Below are 19,544 nucleotides of genomic sequence, written 5' to 3'. Positions count from 1 at the left end.
TTCACTGAAACACACGAGATAACAGCGAGTCGAGCAATAGCGAACGCGTGGGCCATTTACGGGAACGCGTGGGCCTGTTATAACTGTTTTTTAGTTCCAGTATGTTATTATTGTTGGTTCGTTCACATCTTTTATTTTAATCATCTTTTAAGGTGTGAACACATTATTTAATATACATGAAAGTTTAATATATAGCCCCTGTAAGAACTGATTAGAATAATTCCAACAGTTGGAATTGGAAAGAATCCACATGATTTGTAAGAGGAAACTGTTAATAAACAACTGAAGAAATTATAATATAATAATATACGCTGACACAAACACAATAAAGTATTTAATGAAATATGGTATTTAATAAAGTATCCTATTCAATGTCTTTTTAACAATGCACAATAAGACATAGGTAACACAAACTCAATATATTGCAACAAATCTAAAATACTAATAATTAATTTAATATCATGATCTGCAATAATATTTATTTCTTCTAAAATAAAACACACAACACTATTTAATAATGGCAAGTATATTGATAAATGATTCAAATTACCACAATTTCACGTTTCATGAAAATGGAAATATTCCTTACTATTGAGTACACAAAGAAATATTTACTACACTTGAAAATATTGACATCATTCACAAAATTGAGAACTGTATATTCTTTTACGCTCTAACATGGAATATTTATCAAAAATGTTCAAAGTAATTCAATACAACTAAAGTATAAGAGATAGTTCACATAATTATTTCATGACTCATAAAAATTACACATTGAAATACACGAACAAACATTACATTATAAGAGATAATATTTCCTTTATTTAAAAGAAATTATAACTCGGCAGGTGCGAGCTCGTCACACTCGAAGTATATATAAATATACCGCCTGCATTACGTATGTAAGACCCTACCCCGATTATTTATTTATATGATTCCAACCTCGAAGCAAAGTGGAAAGGATAGAGAATAAGGTTAAAAATTGAAATAACATAGAGAAGACAAATACGAAAATTGCGTTATTCACAGTTTAAAAAATATGAATAACCCACAATTTTGGAGGGAACCTTTGCTTCTATGCTTTCAAGTTTAATTTGGAGTGTTTTCGTATTAACAACAATTACTCACAATTAACACATAAGTTTTACCTTCAATGAGCTTAATTCAGCATTTACTACTGATTTTAAACATTATCTATCTCACTTTGCTCATTAGATCTTATTTCTTTTATTACTCCGTTCGTGACTCAGTGGTTCACCACGTAGACGTGTTTAGATGAAAAACAAGGCTGGGGTAGCCCACCACATAAGTAAGAGTCAGTCACTCTAACTTGATCACTGTGATTTTACCAGAGTGCTAATTGAACAAAACGAGAGTATTAATAAAATTTACTAGCGCAAATTTGAAGTTATCTACGTTACACCACAACGATTCAGTGAGATATTTCAAATATGAATCTAATTCCAAAATTTCATCAAGGACCTTATAAATTCTGTTTAAATTAATTTTCGAATCACATTGGCTTGAAAAGTTTACCATTACAGCATTGATAGCGTCATACGTTACTTCCTCAATACAACTGTTTAACTCTGAACTTTTACTTTGTTCATTTAAAATTTCATCAATTTTGCTTCCACGATGTTTAGTAGCTAGATTGAGCCAAATATTTTTGGTTTCTTTAGTTGGTTTCCAAACTTATAACCTCTCTACTGAATGCAATCCTAAACATTTACCAGTGAGTGGATCCGTCAATTCAAATACTTTTTTGAAATTTTTTAGAACACAACATGGGACCTTTATACAAATGAAGAAACTTTGAAATTCTTTAATCTATAGCTGAACTCAAATTTGTTTTTTTAAGAAAACTAAATCATTTTCCTTCACCTTATATTTAGTTTCTTGTTTCTGATTATATTTAACATTTCTTTTACGGATAATTTCATTTCTTTTCAAATTTGCCATAACTAATTTGTTATCCCACACAGTATACTCATCTTTGTCCTTTTTAGCGACGACTATATCAAAATGTTTAAATACTGATTCGGATGGCTTCACATTTAAATGCAAACTAGCAGGGCTGACTCCCAAACTACTAGAAATTGAATAATTTAACGAAATTACAATTTGAGGAATGAATTTTTCCCAACCGGTATGATCTTCACTACAAAACAATTTGAACAAACGATTAGTTTCAGGATGAATTCTTTCAACTGGATTAGAAGAAGCATGGTATGATGTTACATAATGTATTTTAACTCCATATTCTGACATTTGTTCTTTAAATTTTCGAGAAATAAAACAGCTACCATTATCAACCAAAATAGCACTAGAAATACCTAAATGTAAGAAATACAATGATTCTAAACAACGTAAAACATATTTAGTGGTAGTATCACGCATTGGATACAAAGTGTAATATTTAGTAAAGACATCCATGATTGACAATGCATATTTATAACCTGATGAGGAAGAAACATATGGTCCTAAAATAACAATTGAAACAAGTGCACGGGGACTATTGACAATAATACTTTCCATTGGCCTTGCTGGAGGTGACGTTTTTACCTTTGTTTCTTTTCATACTATACAGTCACTAATAAAATTACTAAAACCTTTTCTCATGGACTTCCAATAACAAATTTCGTTGACAAAACCAAAAGTTGTTTCAATTCCAAAATGACCTCGCTTACAATGCATATGTTCTACAACAACAGGGACTAGTGAAGGTGGAATACAATTTCTCCAGGAATTTGGGAAATGAAAATTCTTATTTAAAAGTACGCCATTCTCAAGTTTATAAAATTTTTCAGGATTTCTGTTTTTTACCTTACAATATGGATTATTATTATTTTGGAGGAATTTCATAATTGAATTATATTCTGGATACTCACGTTGTTTTTCAATTAACTCCTGTATGGTCATATTTCCAAAGAATGATGGCAATGTTTCGACGTTATTCACCGTTTGAATTTCAGTTTCAGGAGCTAAAACAATGCGTGACAAAGCGTCACTAGCCTTATTATCGATACCACGAATATGAATAATCTCCAGATCAAAACTTTGCAATTCAAGGCTCCAACGAGTTAAACGAGAATTTCAATTTCTTATTTTATGTAGATACACCAAAGGGTTATGATCTGTATACACTTTAACATGATTGCCATACAACAAATATCCCCATTTACGAATAGAAATCACTATCGCTAGCGCTTCCTGTTCAGTTGTAGCATACGCACGCTGAGCTTTATTTAGAGTTTACTACAAAATCCAATAATATTACGTTTACCCTCAATTTCTTGAAAGATTATGCCAGCTACCGCCACCTTTGAATTGTCGGTAATTAGTGAAAAGTCAGAATTGAGCTTCGGATGAGTAAGTAGAATGTTTTGAACCAAACTGTCTATAAGAGACTGAAAGCTACGTTCACATTCTGAAGTTCAAATCCATTTCTTTCCTTTCTTAATAAGCTCAAATAAAGGAGAAGCTAATTCAGCAAACTTATGCACGAATTTTGAACACCACTCAAAAAGACCTAATACCTTTTGCAATATTGTTTCATATTAGTAGGACGAGGTAACTGACGAGTAACTTCTACATAAGAAGGATCTTTACGAATGCATTCGGGCGTTACTACAAAACCTAAAAAATTAAATGTAGTTTTACAAAATGAAGATTTTGAAAGATTAACAGTCATGTTAGCTTCATTTAATTTTGTGAACAACTGATCTAACAAATGCAATTGCTCTTCAAAAGAAAAGGTTGGAATACTCAAATCGTCAATATATGAAACAAGTTTATTATATAATGCATAACCTAACTAGGGGCCGCGGTGGCTCAGTGGTAGAGCGTTCACCTCTGGTGCTTGGGGTCCCGGGTTCGATCCCAGCCCCGCCAATGAAATTTCTGGTGGACAAACACCGTGTGCGTGGATTTTCTCGGGGTTCCCCCGTTTCCTTCCACTTTCTTCATTCCACCATTTCATTCATCACTCATCATCACCGTCTCCTTTAGCCTAACCGGCATAACCGTGGGACGTAAAACTCAAAGATTTCATTTTGCATAACCTAACACCTTTTGTAATGCATCTATCAAAGCAACAGAACCATTTACGTATCCGAATGGGATAACAGTAAATCTGTACATGTGTCCATTCCACGAAAAGGCAATAAAATCACGAGATTTTTCAGAAACAACAATTTGTGAGTACGACGACACAGGGTCAATTGAGCTTACATATTTAGCACTTTGAAATTTTAATAATAAATCATCAATTCTATTTACCTTAAGTTGTTTGAATTTAACATGTCGATTTAACACAGTTAGGTCGACAATTACTCTAGGTTTGGTTGTATTTTTCTTAGGAACACAAAAAATAGGGTGGTTATGTATCGAAACTGCTGGTTTTATAACACCTAATTTTATAACACATTCATGAATCTGTTTATCAATACTTTCCTTAAAATGGTAAGGTAGGTTATACTGCCTTTTCACAATAGGATCAGTAGTATCAACATTTATGGAATATTTGTATTGATTACTTCTATCTGGATAATCAGTAAAGATTTTACGATGTTTTACCAACAAATCAAACCATTGTTGTTTTTCCTTACTACTTAAATGGTCACATTCATGTACCTCTTCCCTAATTTCATCCATTGTTGCTACAGAACAATCATTTTCGCAAACGATTTCATTATTTGATACCTTGTCCCCCAACTTTCCTGTTTATTCTGCATATTATCATGTGCACTTTGAATTTTATTATCAATTTCTGATATTTGTAAACCGTAATACTCGAGTAATTTTTTCCCTCTATTTCTTGATTTATATTCTAATCCTTTATTCTAAAATTCTTAGACTTCTCTAAATTGTGAATATGCTTGATCTCGTTTATTTAAAACATGGATCCACTCTTGTTCTAATTTATTTTTTTCTAAAACCAAAATGTTAACTACAGGACATACTAAGGATGTGTTACCGTACTTGGATTCGAACTCTGAACTTTCATCTGAAAAGTTACTACTTTCTACAGAAATACCAATTTCGGTGTTAACAGGTTTGGTTATTCGAGCAGCATAGGTTAAAAGTTTCTTAGGTTGGTACTCACTATTTTCTGAACTACATGGTTTTACAATGAGCATAGGAACGACAACAACTTCCTTTCCATTAGAAAAACTAATTACGTTTTTCGAAAAATCTATCATCGCATGGGCGATTGTGAGGAAATTACGACCTAACACATTCTGTGTTTAATTCAGCTACCACCAGAACTCTTATGTCGAACATCAAGTGCTATATTTCCACACAAACATTTATTTCACCCTTAACCTCCTTTTTTCGTTTACCTGAATAATCTACCAGGAAAATATGCGGTGCAGGTTTTAATTGCGGATGGGATATAACGGAAAAAATATGTTTCTACAGCTCAAAACTAAGAAGAGATGCTGATGCACGTGTATCGCGCAATGCTTTTAATTGAGTATCTAATATTTTGCAATGAATCTCAGCGGCACGAGTATTACAACACTTGTTTAACTTTTTAGTAATTTCGATTTCATCCTCAGAAACATCTAAATCCCAATTAATAACGCTATTAATGCTTATACTCAACATTACATATTATACAGGAAAAATTGGGGTGAGTGCGTCTTCGTTATAAAATTTTGAACATTACTAAAGTTTTTATTAGTTTTACCAGAAGCACTCTCTAGGCAGAGCATTTTTAGTTTAACGGCGTTTGCCTATTATGATTTCCTGATGAAGTAGGAGGAGGGAAAGTATGAGGTTGACTAAAATTTGGAGTGAAAGGTGGTTGACAACTAGGACGAGAAACTGGAAAAGGTTGAGGCGTATGCCCACCGCTGTCAACGCGCCTTTCAGAAGTATAGTTTATATCTTCCTGATTACCATATGGGTTGTGGATGCCTTCATTTTCAGAGTTTTGCTGAGAATATGCATTTCTTGGTTTACCCTTATTCTTAGAATTTTGATTTTCACCTTTACCCTGGAATTGCTTTCTACCTTTATTTTTAGTAATATGTGGTTCTTTAACCTTTTTGCTCACTACGTTCATTTTCCTGAAGATTAACCTGATTTACACGCATTTGTTTCTTATGAAATGCATTATTCGTTTTGAAATTATTGTTATTTTTTGACAGTGTTTCAAGGTTTTGAACAACGTTTAACATGGTTTGTAAATCCAAAGATGGTAACAAAACTAATTGTTTTTGAAAATAATTAGGCAGCAGCAACTTAATTGTGTTCAATATAAATGTTTCACTAACATTTTCATTCAACTCTCGGATTCTGTGATAACGATCAGATACAAACTGGTAAACTGTACCGTCAACTTTAGGATCATACCTTTAGGATTGCAATACAGACATTTTACCTGCTACGATTTGTGGAGATTCACACTGTTGTTTGAAAGCAAATACAAAATCGTTATATGATTTAAAATTGGGTTTACGAGTAATGAACCAAGATTTTGAGGATCAAAAAACCAAAAAATCTAAAATTTCTAAATACTGTGCTTCCGGAATTTGCATTAACTTGACATTTTTCTCAAATAATTCCAAAAAGTTAGATGCAATGATTTCACTTTCATGACCTAATAATTTTTCGAAAGATTCGATGTCACTGCGCTTAATAGGCCTAGCATTTTAAATCTGGACCGCTTTTCTATAATGAGTACGACTACGATTTTTACTTTTGGATTTTGGTTTAACGTTAGTCTCATAGCTGCTGTCAGTATTCTGACTACTACTACAACTAGTAGAACTGCGAGTTAAGGAAGTGTTAACTACACTATCGTATAATGAATTGGTCACACTACGAGTATTACTGACGCTACTAGGTCTGGATTCAACATGCAGATTCAAGATGTGTTTTGGGGTTAACGTTAGTTGGGCTTGTAAAGTTTGTAATTTTTGCTTGAGGTTACCAATTTTATTTTTAACCACCAAAACAGTACTCTGAATTCGAATATACTGTTTTCATTCTTTTCCTTTGTCATTTGTTAAGTCTACAACAGTGCTACTAAAACGATCTATTGTGTTTTTGTGAAAAAGTAATGATTGATTAATACGGTCGATTTCCGTAGCACAATTATTTACACTATTTTTGTTCACAGTTATTTTTTGCATACACTGAAGTACCTGTGCTTGATGGGCTTGAATTCTACTTTCGATATCTACTAGGAAGTTTTGATTACAACGTATTTTCTCATCAAGATCCACGATTTTACGGTCATGCATGTTAGAAATTTGTTGAAAATCATGCTTTGTTTGAGTTAGAGAACTACTACTTTGGGCTTCAACCTGCTGGATAACACATTTTGTGTTTCAATCAACTGATTGTTTCTTTGAATTTTCATTTCACTAAATAAATCATTTACTTCTACTTTAAACTCCCTACGTTCTCGTCTCAGGCTTTCAATTTCAACTTTAATTTCTAATTTAAAAGCATTGCACTCGGTTTCTATTCTTTGCATACCGTTAGTTAGTTCTTGAACGGAAAAATAATGCCTTTCGCGTAATTTAGCTACTTCTGTTTTTAAACTGTCAACTTGTTTAATTAAATCGTAATGATAACATTTTATCACTTCGTTAGTTTTGGCTAAGTCTTCGCACAACCTTTTCACTGCTTCAAGCAGTGCTTCCATTTCACAAGTGGTTGACATGATAAAATATTACACTACAAAACACAATATATATGAGTTAAATTAATGAAATGGCATTGAATCTAAAGTAGCGCAGTTCAAAGATCTATCTCCTTCTCACTAAAACATATGTCGTTGTTCGGACTGCCAATTTATTACAGTAAGGGTTTGGATCTCTTTTTATTCCTGTGAGGGATAAGTCAGTTTACGACATTAAAGGATTTTAATGTTACTAGTTCCAGTTTATAAAGCCAATTCATAACGGTCCAGGGTTCGAGTCCCTGTTCGGGCGCCAATTTATTACAGTCAAGGGTTTGAATTTCTTTATTCCTGTAAGGGCTAAGTCAGTTTACGACATTAAAGGATTTTAATGTTACCAGTTTCAGTTTGTAAAGCCAATTAATAATGGTTTTGGGTTCGATCCCTACCGGTTCCTCTTTGGGCGGACAATTAATGATGGTATTGGGTTCGAACTTATTCGTCCCTGAGAGGGTCAAGTTAGTAATAAATTGAAATACCAATAAAAATAAAAGAAATTCACTCCCGCGGTCTTTAGGTTCGGACGGTTTGAAAGATTGAGAGTACATGCTGCGTACCCACCGTCACTGTTGAGTCATGCAGAACATATACTTATCAACATCTACAAAAGAAAACTCGGAGTGGGTACAATACGCATGGTTAACGACAGATGACTATTGTGAGATAAAAATAAATGTTTGCACTGCACTACTTTTAAGATACTTTACCTGGGATCTAATTCTGGTTTATGTTATACACACAATTGAAATAATACTTTTCTCTTACCGGCTTAAAAGACACAGCACTAGATATCACGCATTAAAATATTTTGGATATTACTTTATAATTAATAAAATGGATTATGCACAAAATATTTTATATTTAATATTTTAACTTTCACGACAACAAAACATATATATGTACAATATCACAATAGCACAGATGAATTATAACCAACATATCACATGTAACTTGAGTTACCCAACAAATTTTATTCGGATGAACGCGAAACGAAACCGATTAAAATACGAATTTCACGGCCGTGTAATTACGATAAATTCCATGATGATTGGGAAGTTCGATTCAGTAGCACTTCAGTTTTTTGTTGCACAAATACGATTTTTTCTAGTATTTTCCTGCGTTAGGGTTCTTGTAGCTTAAATTTTTATTATACTTTCTTTTCATTTTAAACTGCATGTAGGTTAATTGATAAAGTTTGTTAGAGTAAGTTTTCTTACATGTTGACGAGATGAGATTTGTAGAAGCACTCTCGCGTGCTTTGTTAGCGTCACTTTCCTTGCTTGTTTTAGAACGCACGAATACACTACAAGAACAAAATATAGTACACATAGAATGTCTAATTTTCACTTCACTGTTCTAATAATGAGGGATAATAGATCGATTATCTTCTAATTGAAATTACATTGAGAATATTGATGCACCCATTAATGTAAAAAGTTAGTAATTATGGACGGAAATTATATTATCACGTACAATTCAATGTAGTTGCTTGAAGTCCATTCTGCGTAGATGTTGTTGAAGAGATATTCCTTACCAAATTAGGCCTGACGGGAGATGCAGAGCTGTCTTAAAGAATGAGGCACCCTTTGGGTAAGAAATTTCAGTGCTTTGCTCTTCTGCGAATTCTAGCTGGCTACGCATTATTTCCAAGAACTGACGTTGGGAAATACGAGGGTTGATTTAAAACTTCAATAAAACAATATCGTTATAATCTTAGCTATTCATGACAACTATTGCACGATCCGAATAACTCCAGTATATCCACCAATTTCAGGCACGTAGCCAGGATTTCGTAATAGGGAGGGTCCGAGACATGAAATACTGTGGTTATCACATAGTTCGATTATTCTAAACTATTTTACTGGTAACATATAGGGGGGTCTATTGGTTCGTTTAGTCAGGGTTTCGTGATGGGGGGGAAGTTTAATATGAAATATTGTGGTTATCACACCAGGGGCTTGATCAATTTAAACTATTTTACTAGCAACATATATTGGTTTGTTAAAACTTATAAGAGGAATGGGATTCGATACTCGTTTGTTCCAGTTCGAGAAGACCAATTAATAATAATATTGGGATCCGAACCTTGGATCTCTTTAAGAGTCTTCCTTAAAATATCATTCAATTGCACAAATTAATAAATTGGAGTAAGATACTGGTAACAAAACAAGTGACTTCACCCCTCCACGGTCCTAGGATTCGGGAGTTACACCAACTAGAGACATTTGCCGTATATCTACCGTCGCTGTTGCGTCAGCCCCAAGATATATTGGTCAATACCTATAAAAATACAAGGTGGGGTAGCCATGTGAGGTTTACGCCAGATGGATAGTGGGAAACGAAAGTAATGTTTGTCCTCCACTGCTTAAAAATACCTTACCTTGTGACGTATGCTTGAACTTATACACATTTCAACCGCTAAAAAGAAAGCATACCTTATTAAACACATTTTGTTATCATTATTTTCACTTTTAGGAAAAATAACAAGAATTGTAAGTTAACACTGTATTAATATTCACTTTTACGAGGTGATTTACATATGATTTAAAACAATGCTAACATTTGCACATTATGATTAATATTTCACTCGAAGATAAACTGGCCCTTGTAAAAGATTTCGGGACGATATGTAAACGCGCACGACGATTCCGACGAACATACGGAATAAAATTCACTAGTGCACTGTTGAATAAAGATGCGTTTGTGCGTCGTCTTCAATTCTAGAACGCTTTAGATCTCTTCTATGAGTTTGTTCATTTTAAAATGTCAAGTACGAATATATGATGACAACATCACAAATCACACGTTATCTTAGAGACACCATGGAAAATGTTTCGTTAACTTAAAATCACAAAACTTATAAAATATGACTGAACATTTTATGTTTGCTGATGTGGTTGGTATATATGAGAGCTTGTTGAATATGTCTACGTTGTTTAGTAGAAATCGACGCTCTCCCAGCTTCTTCGCGCGTCACATCGTTGCCAGTTAACAGCGCAAGAATACACTAACAAATTAAAATATAGTTCGTAGAAAACATTAAGTTTTACTTCATAATATTGCTAATAATATATAATGAATAGTTCATAGGTTAATTGAAATCACATTAAAAACACTGATTGTTCCAATAAGTTGTACGATTGACGATTATTGATAGATTTTTCATTGTCACGTAAAACTCTGTCATCGTCATGAGGGCTTGGTGCGTGGGCGTTGATCTCGAGAGTAGCAAAATTCCTCTTCCTAATATGGGCTGACGGGAGGAAGCGAGACTATCTGGAAAAGTGAGGCACCTTTTGGGTGACAAATTCTTGAGCATTGTTCTCCTCCAAACGTTAACTGGTTGCGTTTCATTTCTAAGAATTGACGTTGGAAGAATACGAGGGTTGATTTAAAAATTCATGCCAGTCCATACCGTTATAAACTTTAAAATTAGGACATATTAGCAAGGGTGCCGATTTCTCTGTAAATTTCGGGGGGTCCATTCAGATTCAGAAGGCATATATGAGGATTTTAAGACAAATTGCATTCAAATATGCCAATATATTGTAGGCCCTATCTTTATAAATACAACAAGGGGGCCCACATGACCCCTGGGGGCGGGCCCCCCAGGATCGGCGCTCATGTATAATTAATAAGTATTTTAGTAACAAACTATGAAGAAATCTCGAATAAAAGAATATTTATAAAAATATGTTTTTAAAAAATTACAATATCTACGTTCCTTCTTCTGTTCATCCAAATATAACAATTTTCCTTTCACTATGACCTCAACTATTTAAAAAAAAGTACGTATCCAATAATGTCCTGTAAAATATTTTATATCTGCGTTCCTTTCTCTGTTAAATCAAATGTTAACAGGACTTGCTTTCCACATAACTTTTTGTTTTTATTATTCCGTCAATTACTGTCTGTTCCAAATGACAAGTTAAAGGAGCAGTAGACAACCGTTTCTGAAATAACATGTTTGATAGTACAGGGAAGCGATGATAAAAATTTCTTTTTATTTTAGCTTTATTTTTATCTTTATTTTTAACGCTGATTCTTCCTATTTCTTGTTTCTTTTTGTTTCGTCCTTACTTATTTTTTTTATTTCTGGTCTCGAAGGGGGGGGGTCCGGACCCCCCGGACCCACCCCTTGCTTACGTGCCTGCACCAATCATCATTTGTCATATTTTATCGAAACACATCACGACTTATCCGCCCTCTTGATACTTTAAATGTTGTTAATACGCACCAATGTATGGAGTATAAAGTGGAGTATTTATGAATTTTCTGATTGGATTTCAAGTCTTTTTGTTGAACAATCAACACAATCCAGTTTATGGGTTTTGGAGTAGGGAAATATTATCATGTTGCTTTTCATTGGTTTACATGCATGCTACGCGAAGCCTGGGTACTACATTTCACTTTTCTATATCTACGGGAAGTATCCTGAAGGTTCTGATGATCATAAGAGAATAAGTGAATAAGAGATTAGATAAATGAACTTTGCGTATTAACAACATATCAAATATCGCGTTGTCATACCGTATTTCGGTAAAATATGACAAATGATGGTTTGGGGATATACTAGACTTATTCGGATCATGCAATAGTTTGTCATAAATAGCTATGATGTTGAGGGTTTTGTGTAGTAGTATTGCTCTGTTTTGTTTGGTTTTACAGATTTGATCTGAGATTTCGTGGGTCAGTGACAACTTGACCCACCACCAACCGTGACCCACTGTTACCCATGATACACCACCCACCTTGGCCCACTCTGACCCACTACGCACCATGATCCACTCCGACTCACCACCCACCATGAACCACTGACCCACCAACTCTGACACATGATCCACGTCCTATTTTCTACCGACTAAAGAGTTTATACTTCTAATAAAACCAGGTTGTCAAATTCTAACTAATCGGAGTTTGAATTTCTACGGTCAATTCCTCAATTACCGCTCTGGTACAATAATGATGAATCTGACCTTTACGATATGAAATGGTAAAGTTTTAGTCATGGGCAAAGTTACGATGAATTTGAATTAAATTATCATGGTCTATTTATTTCCTTGTTGAATTATCGATATTTTCAGTGGAAAAACGGATGAAATTTGAAAGTTCCAAATCAAAGTACGTAGAACAACATCCAGAAGCTTACATTGCAAACTTTATGCCTATTTTTCTCACAAATTTATGGGCTGATTGCCCTCTGCTGTAAGCGCTTCATATAATAAACAAGCTTCAGCAATTATTATAAAGGACATGGTAAGTATATATGGACATATGATGCGAAGACATGTATTTTTTGTTGACTTGAATGGAGTTGATTTCGAGTTTAACGTCCCTTTCAGCAGCGAGGCTATGTGAAATATGGACCTACTCCATGCCGTAAACGTCGCCAACTCCTAATGGCCCACTTGCGGGTAAACGTCGATCGTTAATATAGAGACGAGTCGAAGGACTGCCCCTAGTGTCCCACTGCCGGCAGGGTTTCGTCGAGTCAAAACAGATATCTCGCGTCGGGGTGTTGAAGTTACCACCGCGTCGCAGCGAGGACTTCGCTTTGGTCCACGCTCGTTTGATTCGTCGCGAAGAATCGCGAAGGGACCAACATGAACTATCGCCAGTCATGTGCATGCGGTTATTATATGTTATTTTTTCCGGACGAATGGTTCCTAAAGTGAGCTCCCGGGGTCAAGAATAACCTCTGCCTTAACCTGATGAAGTGAAAAGTCTTGAGTGCAATAATTGTATGGATTTAGATGCCAACTGACGTCGATCATTGGAAAGTAAGTATGGGAGAACTAGGAAACAAACAAATAGACACGCGTCATTTTGTTATAAAATTACGTGGCGAACGCATTTTATCTTATCCCAAACAGTTACCGTCTCACATATTCGGTTAAAAGAGCACTCTGATTGACTAAATTAAAAAGATCTCAACGATTTATCCTTTTACAAGCGACGTCTTCTTCATCACCTTAGTGGCGAAGTCGAAAGAACACCAGCCCAGTAATCATAAGGTAGGTAGTTCGACCCTTACTCGGGGTACTGTTTTTGGTACCCTTTACAAGTGTTTTTTGGACTCACCTTAATGTAAACAAATAACACATATTGTAGATTCAACATATTTTGGGGGAATAATTTAGTGGTTGATTGGCGTGTTGTGCGCCAGAGCGGAGAGTGTCGGTGGGTAGGGCGTCAACAGTGCGTCACGGTGGATGATGGGTTGGAGTGGGTCACATGTTGTTGACTCGACCCACTGACCCATTCAGAAAGCTCGATCAATTTGACCCACTCCAACCCTAGATTTGACACCACAGAAAATGGAAGACTTAAAATTGCACGCTCATATTATTGTTTTAGTTCAGGCAAGGGAAGAACGCGCGAAAGAGGTTAGTGATTTTTACTGTCCTCAATGTTTCTGTGTTTTCCCTGTTCTTAAAGAGTTAGTAGGAAACCGGTAAAAGAGAGTAAAACGTGTAAACATAGAAAACAAGGTACGGAGGAACGTTCGGTAAATTAATTAACTTTAAAAAATGATCCAGTGCCCTGAAACACCAGATTCCAATCGATATGAGTATATGTCCAATGCCCTAACGTGAAAAATCAGGGCCCGAAGCAGGAGCATATGGCGGCGCCTCCGTACATATGAGTTGTCAATTTAAAGTTGACTTCTCTGGATTATTCTTTCTGCAAAATCCTTTACGATTTTATCATGACTGAAATCAGAAAGTTTCAGCATTATTACACTGGAAGCGGAAAAGTGTGTAATTACTGAATTCATTACAGCTCCATTTTTGCCCTCTCCCAGAATAGTCTTAGAGTAGTGGCTTACGCATTAGTTTCGTATTTTTGGGGACGCGGGTTCGATTCCGGGTGTGGCAATTCAGGAAACTTTTACAATCTACAAAACTGACACTTCTGATGTATAGTAACATGAAAAATATTCAATTTCTCTGGGCCTAAGAGTTAAGACAATTTCCTTTACAGGTGAAAAGCCAACAACACAAAATTACGTCACCTGTATCAGTCTTCGTAACTGTCCGGCAAGTAACATGTTTGAACAAGTTTGAACATGTTTGAACATGTTTGAATACATAAGGGCTAAATACGTCCTTACTGCTGTAGTATGGGCCAAAAATGAGTTCAATGCAATATTTCGTAGCCGTGCATAATTGCTAATGTGACCGAACTTACAATTGGGATCGCTAGTCACGAGAATGATCCTATTTAAGATGCCACCTCACCTTTCTACTTAGAAGAAGAGCGAAACAAAATGCATTACTGTTATCAGCTAACAAATCTTTATATTCCATTTTTGGTCATAAAATGATAATTCTGTCTGTAAATCCGTAAACGCAATAATATTATTGCGTTCATGTGTAAATTTAAGAAGCATCTGTCATACTCTATATCTTTTCTGTTCCTATGAATACTTTCGACTATGTTAGTTTTTTCTTTCCATGGTGGTAATAATAATAATAATAATAATAATAATAATAATAATAATAATAATAATAATAATAATAATAATAATAATAGAGGATTAACATAATACAATACCAATTACATAAACATTATCTTCCCATTCAGAAAAATATTAATTATCACGACTGGATTTGAACCCAAGTACCTGCAGAGGTAGTTTCCTGCTTTCACATTTTTTAAAAATAAAAATCGCTCCAACCGGAGTATTGTTCGATACTGGTTCCTCATGTCCTTTCGACGTATTCCAAACACTACTGGGACGCGAAGACAAAAACATTGGATACAATTAAAATTCCGACCTTGCTCTTAAGAGGAATTCGAACCCCTAGTGGATTGGGCCTCATGATCACTCGGCTAGTGCCACCTGTTCAATTTGCGACAAACTCCTCATATGTATGTAAGAATATAAACTAGTAGTTATGGAACATAAACATAGAACTGTCTATTTCTACACGTGTTGATACAATTAAAAGAATGTGAAAATAATTTCTGTCGTCTTTTCTTCTTTGGAAATTAGAAGTTATGGGAAAGACGAAATGTAATGTAAATCGTGACAATCCCTGCAACCGATGACCAGCGCCGTAACTTAGATTCTTTTTTGAGGGGGGCAGGCATTAAGAAGCTTATTTGGGCTTTTTAGAAAAAGTTGATTTTTAATTATTGGGCCCCCTCTCTCCAACTTTCTCTTAACCTTTATGAGCCCACCGGAGCCTGTGGGCACTCCGGCACGGCAAGGCTGTTGTTGCGTTAGTTACTCCCTGGGCCCATTCCATACATGACAAAATTATTAAGGGGACAATATTGATAAAGCCCAAATCCATACGAATAAATATTACTGAAATGGGTCCAAGACCCATTTTTGTTCTACTTACCTTTTGTGTGTTGTTTTGTTTATGTAATGTAGCGACCCTATTTGATGCTTCATTTCTAACTTCATGTTGGTATCGTATGTGGGGTAAGAAAATTTTGTCTCAAAATGAACCCCCTTGAACGGCGGGGAGCTTCACAAGTTACGACTCTGCCGATGACGTAGGCTCAATTTGAAGAACATCTCGTGATATTTTCCTCATTGAGAAACGTGTATATGACTTGTTTTTGAGTTAAACAAGGAAATCTCGAGTAAGTTATTAAGACATAATTTTTTTTATATTTTCTTATTTATATTTTTATTTATATTTTGTATATATTTGTTTGTTTTTGTTATATTTGAGTATCTTGTTTATATTTTTCCATGAAACCGTTTTAACTAGTTTTTGTTTTTGGTGGAATGTTAAGTGGCGCTTTAGGTGAGTGGTTAGCACATTTCGCTTCTATTCGGTGGATCCTGGTTCGAATCCCGGCCAGGTTGAAACTTTTTTAAGTGTTCCTGTTTCAATTTCAATTTCAATGCACGCTCAGTGTGATAAGCAAGAGTTTCTCTTCCCTAGAAATAAAAAGATGTTGGAATGAGGAGAGTTGGAGAAGGTCTCTCAATGGAGGCAATCATTTACAAATTTATTTCCAGTAGTTGTTCTAGATTTGATATTTTCAGCTACTTTCAAGCATTTTCTGATTCATATATGATCAGTGTTTTATTTCTTTGAATACATAGTATATAATAAAAAAATACATTACATACATAGTAATATTGAGATTAACATATGTTCGTTGGGCAACACGCTCTGAACCAGAGAGATTGATTTCAAAATGGAGAAATGTTTCGTGCTTCATCTACTCGCAATTTTACTTCCATACAGGCTTCACTGAGTGCTACCAACTGCTGTCAGTGCCGAGAGAAGTTACGTGTAAGTTGAGTTGCATCTATCTCGGCGTTCTCACAACTGCAAAAAACCTATTCCCCAAGTAATGGAATTAGAGCACTTAGACGGGGAGTACTTTTGTGGCTGGGTGTACATATTCAGATCCTCACATGGAAGGGGGAAGTATGGACCACCCAATTTTACAGTGGTAAATATTAGGATTCTAGAGAACATTTTTCACCAATTCTTGATTTTTAGCGATTCCCAAATTTAAGGAGTGGTCCTATGTATCCTTACTAAACTTTAAGAATTGAATATTCTATACTCGTGTCCCATAAAATGGAATTAACCCCTATAATCAGCCATCTAACCATGTTAAGTAATAACATCAAGAAAGATAAATTAGGTCACAAATGTCTGAAATTTACATATTTGACCATTTTTAACCACAAAAGGGAATGAGATGAACTACCCAAACTTACAGAGGTACATGTCCTACTCCTATACTATCATACGAAATTTTTAAATTTAGCAATTTCCAAAGTTTAATAGGGTAGTCCTAGGTACCCCTCCCAAAATTTCAGAGATGTGCCAAGATATCCCGCCAAAATTTAGAGGGGTTAGTGCTGGGTACTCCTAGATCATTGACCTTGGACCAGATCTCTAGGTCATTGACCCTAAGACATCCAACATTCTTTTGCTGATCGACTAGATATACGCCTGTCCTTACTACTATAAGGCAACATATAGCTATTTAGTTTTTTTTTAAAAAAAAAAAAGACAAACACTATAATAGATGCCTTAAAATATTCATTTCACATATTTTTTGGAGAAAATAATGAATGATTATTTTTTTAGTTAACATTGTTGTAGTTATCAATGAAAAATTTATGTCCAGAAAATTTGATTGGTTAAATTAATAATTAAGCATATTTTAACTGATTAATTTAATCGTTATTTTTAGTTGATTAATTACAAGCCTGAACAAAAGCAATACTGAATGATGATTTGTCAGAGAGACTAGCACACTCTCTGGAAACTTCCTGTTTCGTGTCTCACTGTTCAATCCTACGATCCTATCCGGTCTTTCTTGTGACTCAGAAGTTCACTTTTATATTCGCCTTGTGATTTAATTTCTGGGTCAACAAATACGTACAAGATCCAAAGCCATATATACATGTTTTGAGTATTCTGTACTTGTGTGGTCAGTTGATTTTATAGAAGATAGAAATTTAGCATTTCTATCTTTCCGAAAATATTTTTGTGCAGACACTGTCCACTTAAATAAAGTAATATTTCTCGAATGTAGAGTTTTTCACCGCAAAATTCATTTTCAAAGTTTCTTCAAGTAAATATGTCTTGCCGTTCTTTGTACTTTTCGTTGAAACGTAAATGGAGCGACTACTACTACTAGCTCTATTACGTGAAAGATAGTTTACAACATAAGACTGTTTTACAGAATTATTAAAGTTTCCTCCTATATGAATAAGAATAAATAATTTACAAAAAGCTAGGCTGGAATAATTATTTGTATAATTAGCCGTGAACTTTTTATATTTTTATCCTATTCCAGAGATGGGATCCAGAAATAGCAAAAATTGCTCAAAGATGGGCCGATCAGTGTAAACATAAATCACATGACCAGTGTAGAAATAAATTAGGTAAGTAGCTGCTTACGAGTTTATACTTTCTCCGAACAAGAACGGATTTACGGACTACCATTACGACCACTTCCTTGTTTTTCGTTGTTAGGGCTATTTTTCTCCCGTTAACTTAAGAAAATAGAATTGCGTATATTAAGGAATTCATTTTGAGAGATTAGGATTGTTGTTAATATTTATTTATCGTTACATGGGACTATTTTACAAATTGTGTTTAGATATGTTGCAAGCTTATACGTGACCTTTACATACTTTTCGTCCATTCATATTATGTGACAAAATAACTGATTTCGAGGTCTAAAGTAAAATGTCTTCGAAACACTGAAACACTAACAAGATCATTCGCTATACGGTTTGCGTACGCACCTTTGGCACAGGACAAGCGGGTTCGATTCCTAGTGGGGCTCATGTGATTCGGATCACACTTTCAACTGTAGATCCACTTTTCACATACTCTGGTTGCTGAAATGAACGGTAAAGTTGCAACTAGCACTAGCAATGGCTACCTGCCAGTTACCTACTATGTACAGTACATAGGAGAATATGCCAAACTAATGGACGGAAGATGCAGAGGGCAACCTTCCGCAAAATGTAATAGGTATCCCAAACATTCCGTCCTATTTCCTTATAACGGCATTGCACGCGATCTATCTTTCATTTCTAAGTCTAAAAATGTCATGGGTCAAAGAGCGTCTTCTTCTATGTATATTCCTTATGGCTGCTACAGTAACATTTTATTCTTATCATTTACTCTTTTCTCGGTAACGAACCCATGTCTAGGCGAAGGGGAAGGCGTTGTACCTGTGAACACTTTTAGAGTATTCGAAATTTTGGTGCACTTTTTCCCCAATTTTTGTCGTACATTTGAAGTGTCATCTCTTTGCTATCAGATAGGATGTTTTTAAACGTGTTACATAATTACAATAGCTTTTATAAGATAAACTAAGAACAAATCCGTTTTGT

General features: G+C 34.9%; 1 protein-coding gene across 1 annotated transcript in view; it reads left to right on the top strand.

Moving 5' to 3' along the window:
• Nucleotides 1-19,544, top strand: part of LOC145684736 (venom allergen 3-like) — a 354,554-nt gene that overhangs the window by 136,591 nt on the left and 198,419 nt on the right. Inside the window, exon 4 of the mRNA XM_081757113.1 lies at nucleotides 18,494-18,581. Coding sequence (XP_081613239.1) covers nucleotides 18,494-18,581 — 88 coding nt within the window. The remainder of the gene's footprint in view (nucleotides 1-18,493; nucleotides 18,582-19,544) is intronic.

Source organism: Thermobia domestica, chromosome 5 (genome assembly GCF_964235325.1).
Source record: "Thermobia domestica chromosome 5, izTheDome1.hap1.1, whole genome shotgun sequence".
Taxonomy (NCBI): Eukaryota; Metazoa; Arthropoda; class Insecta; order Zygentoma; family Lepismatidae; genus Thermobia; species Thermobia domestica.
This window is presented reverse-complemented; position numbering and strand designations above follow the sequence as displayed.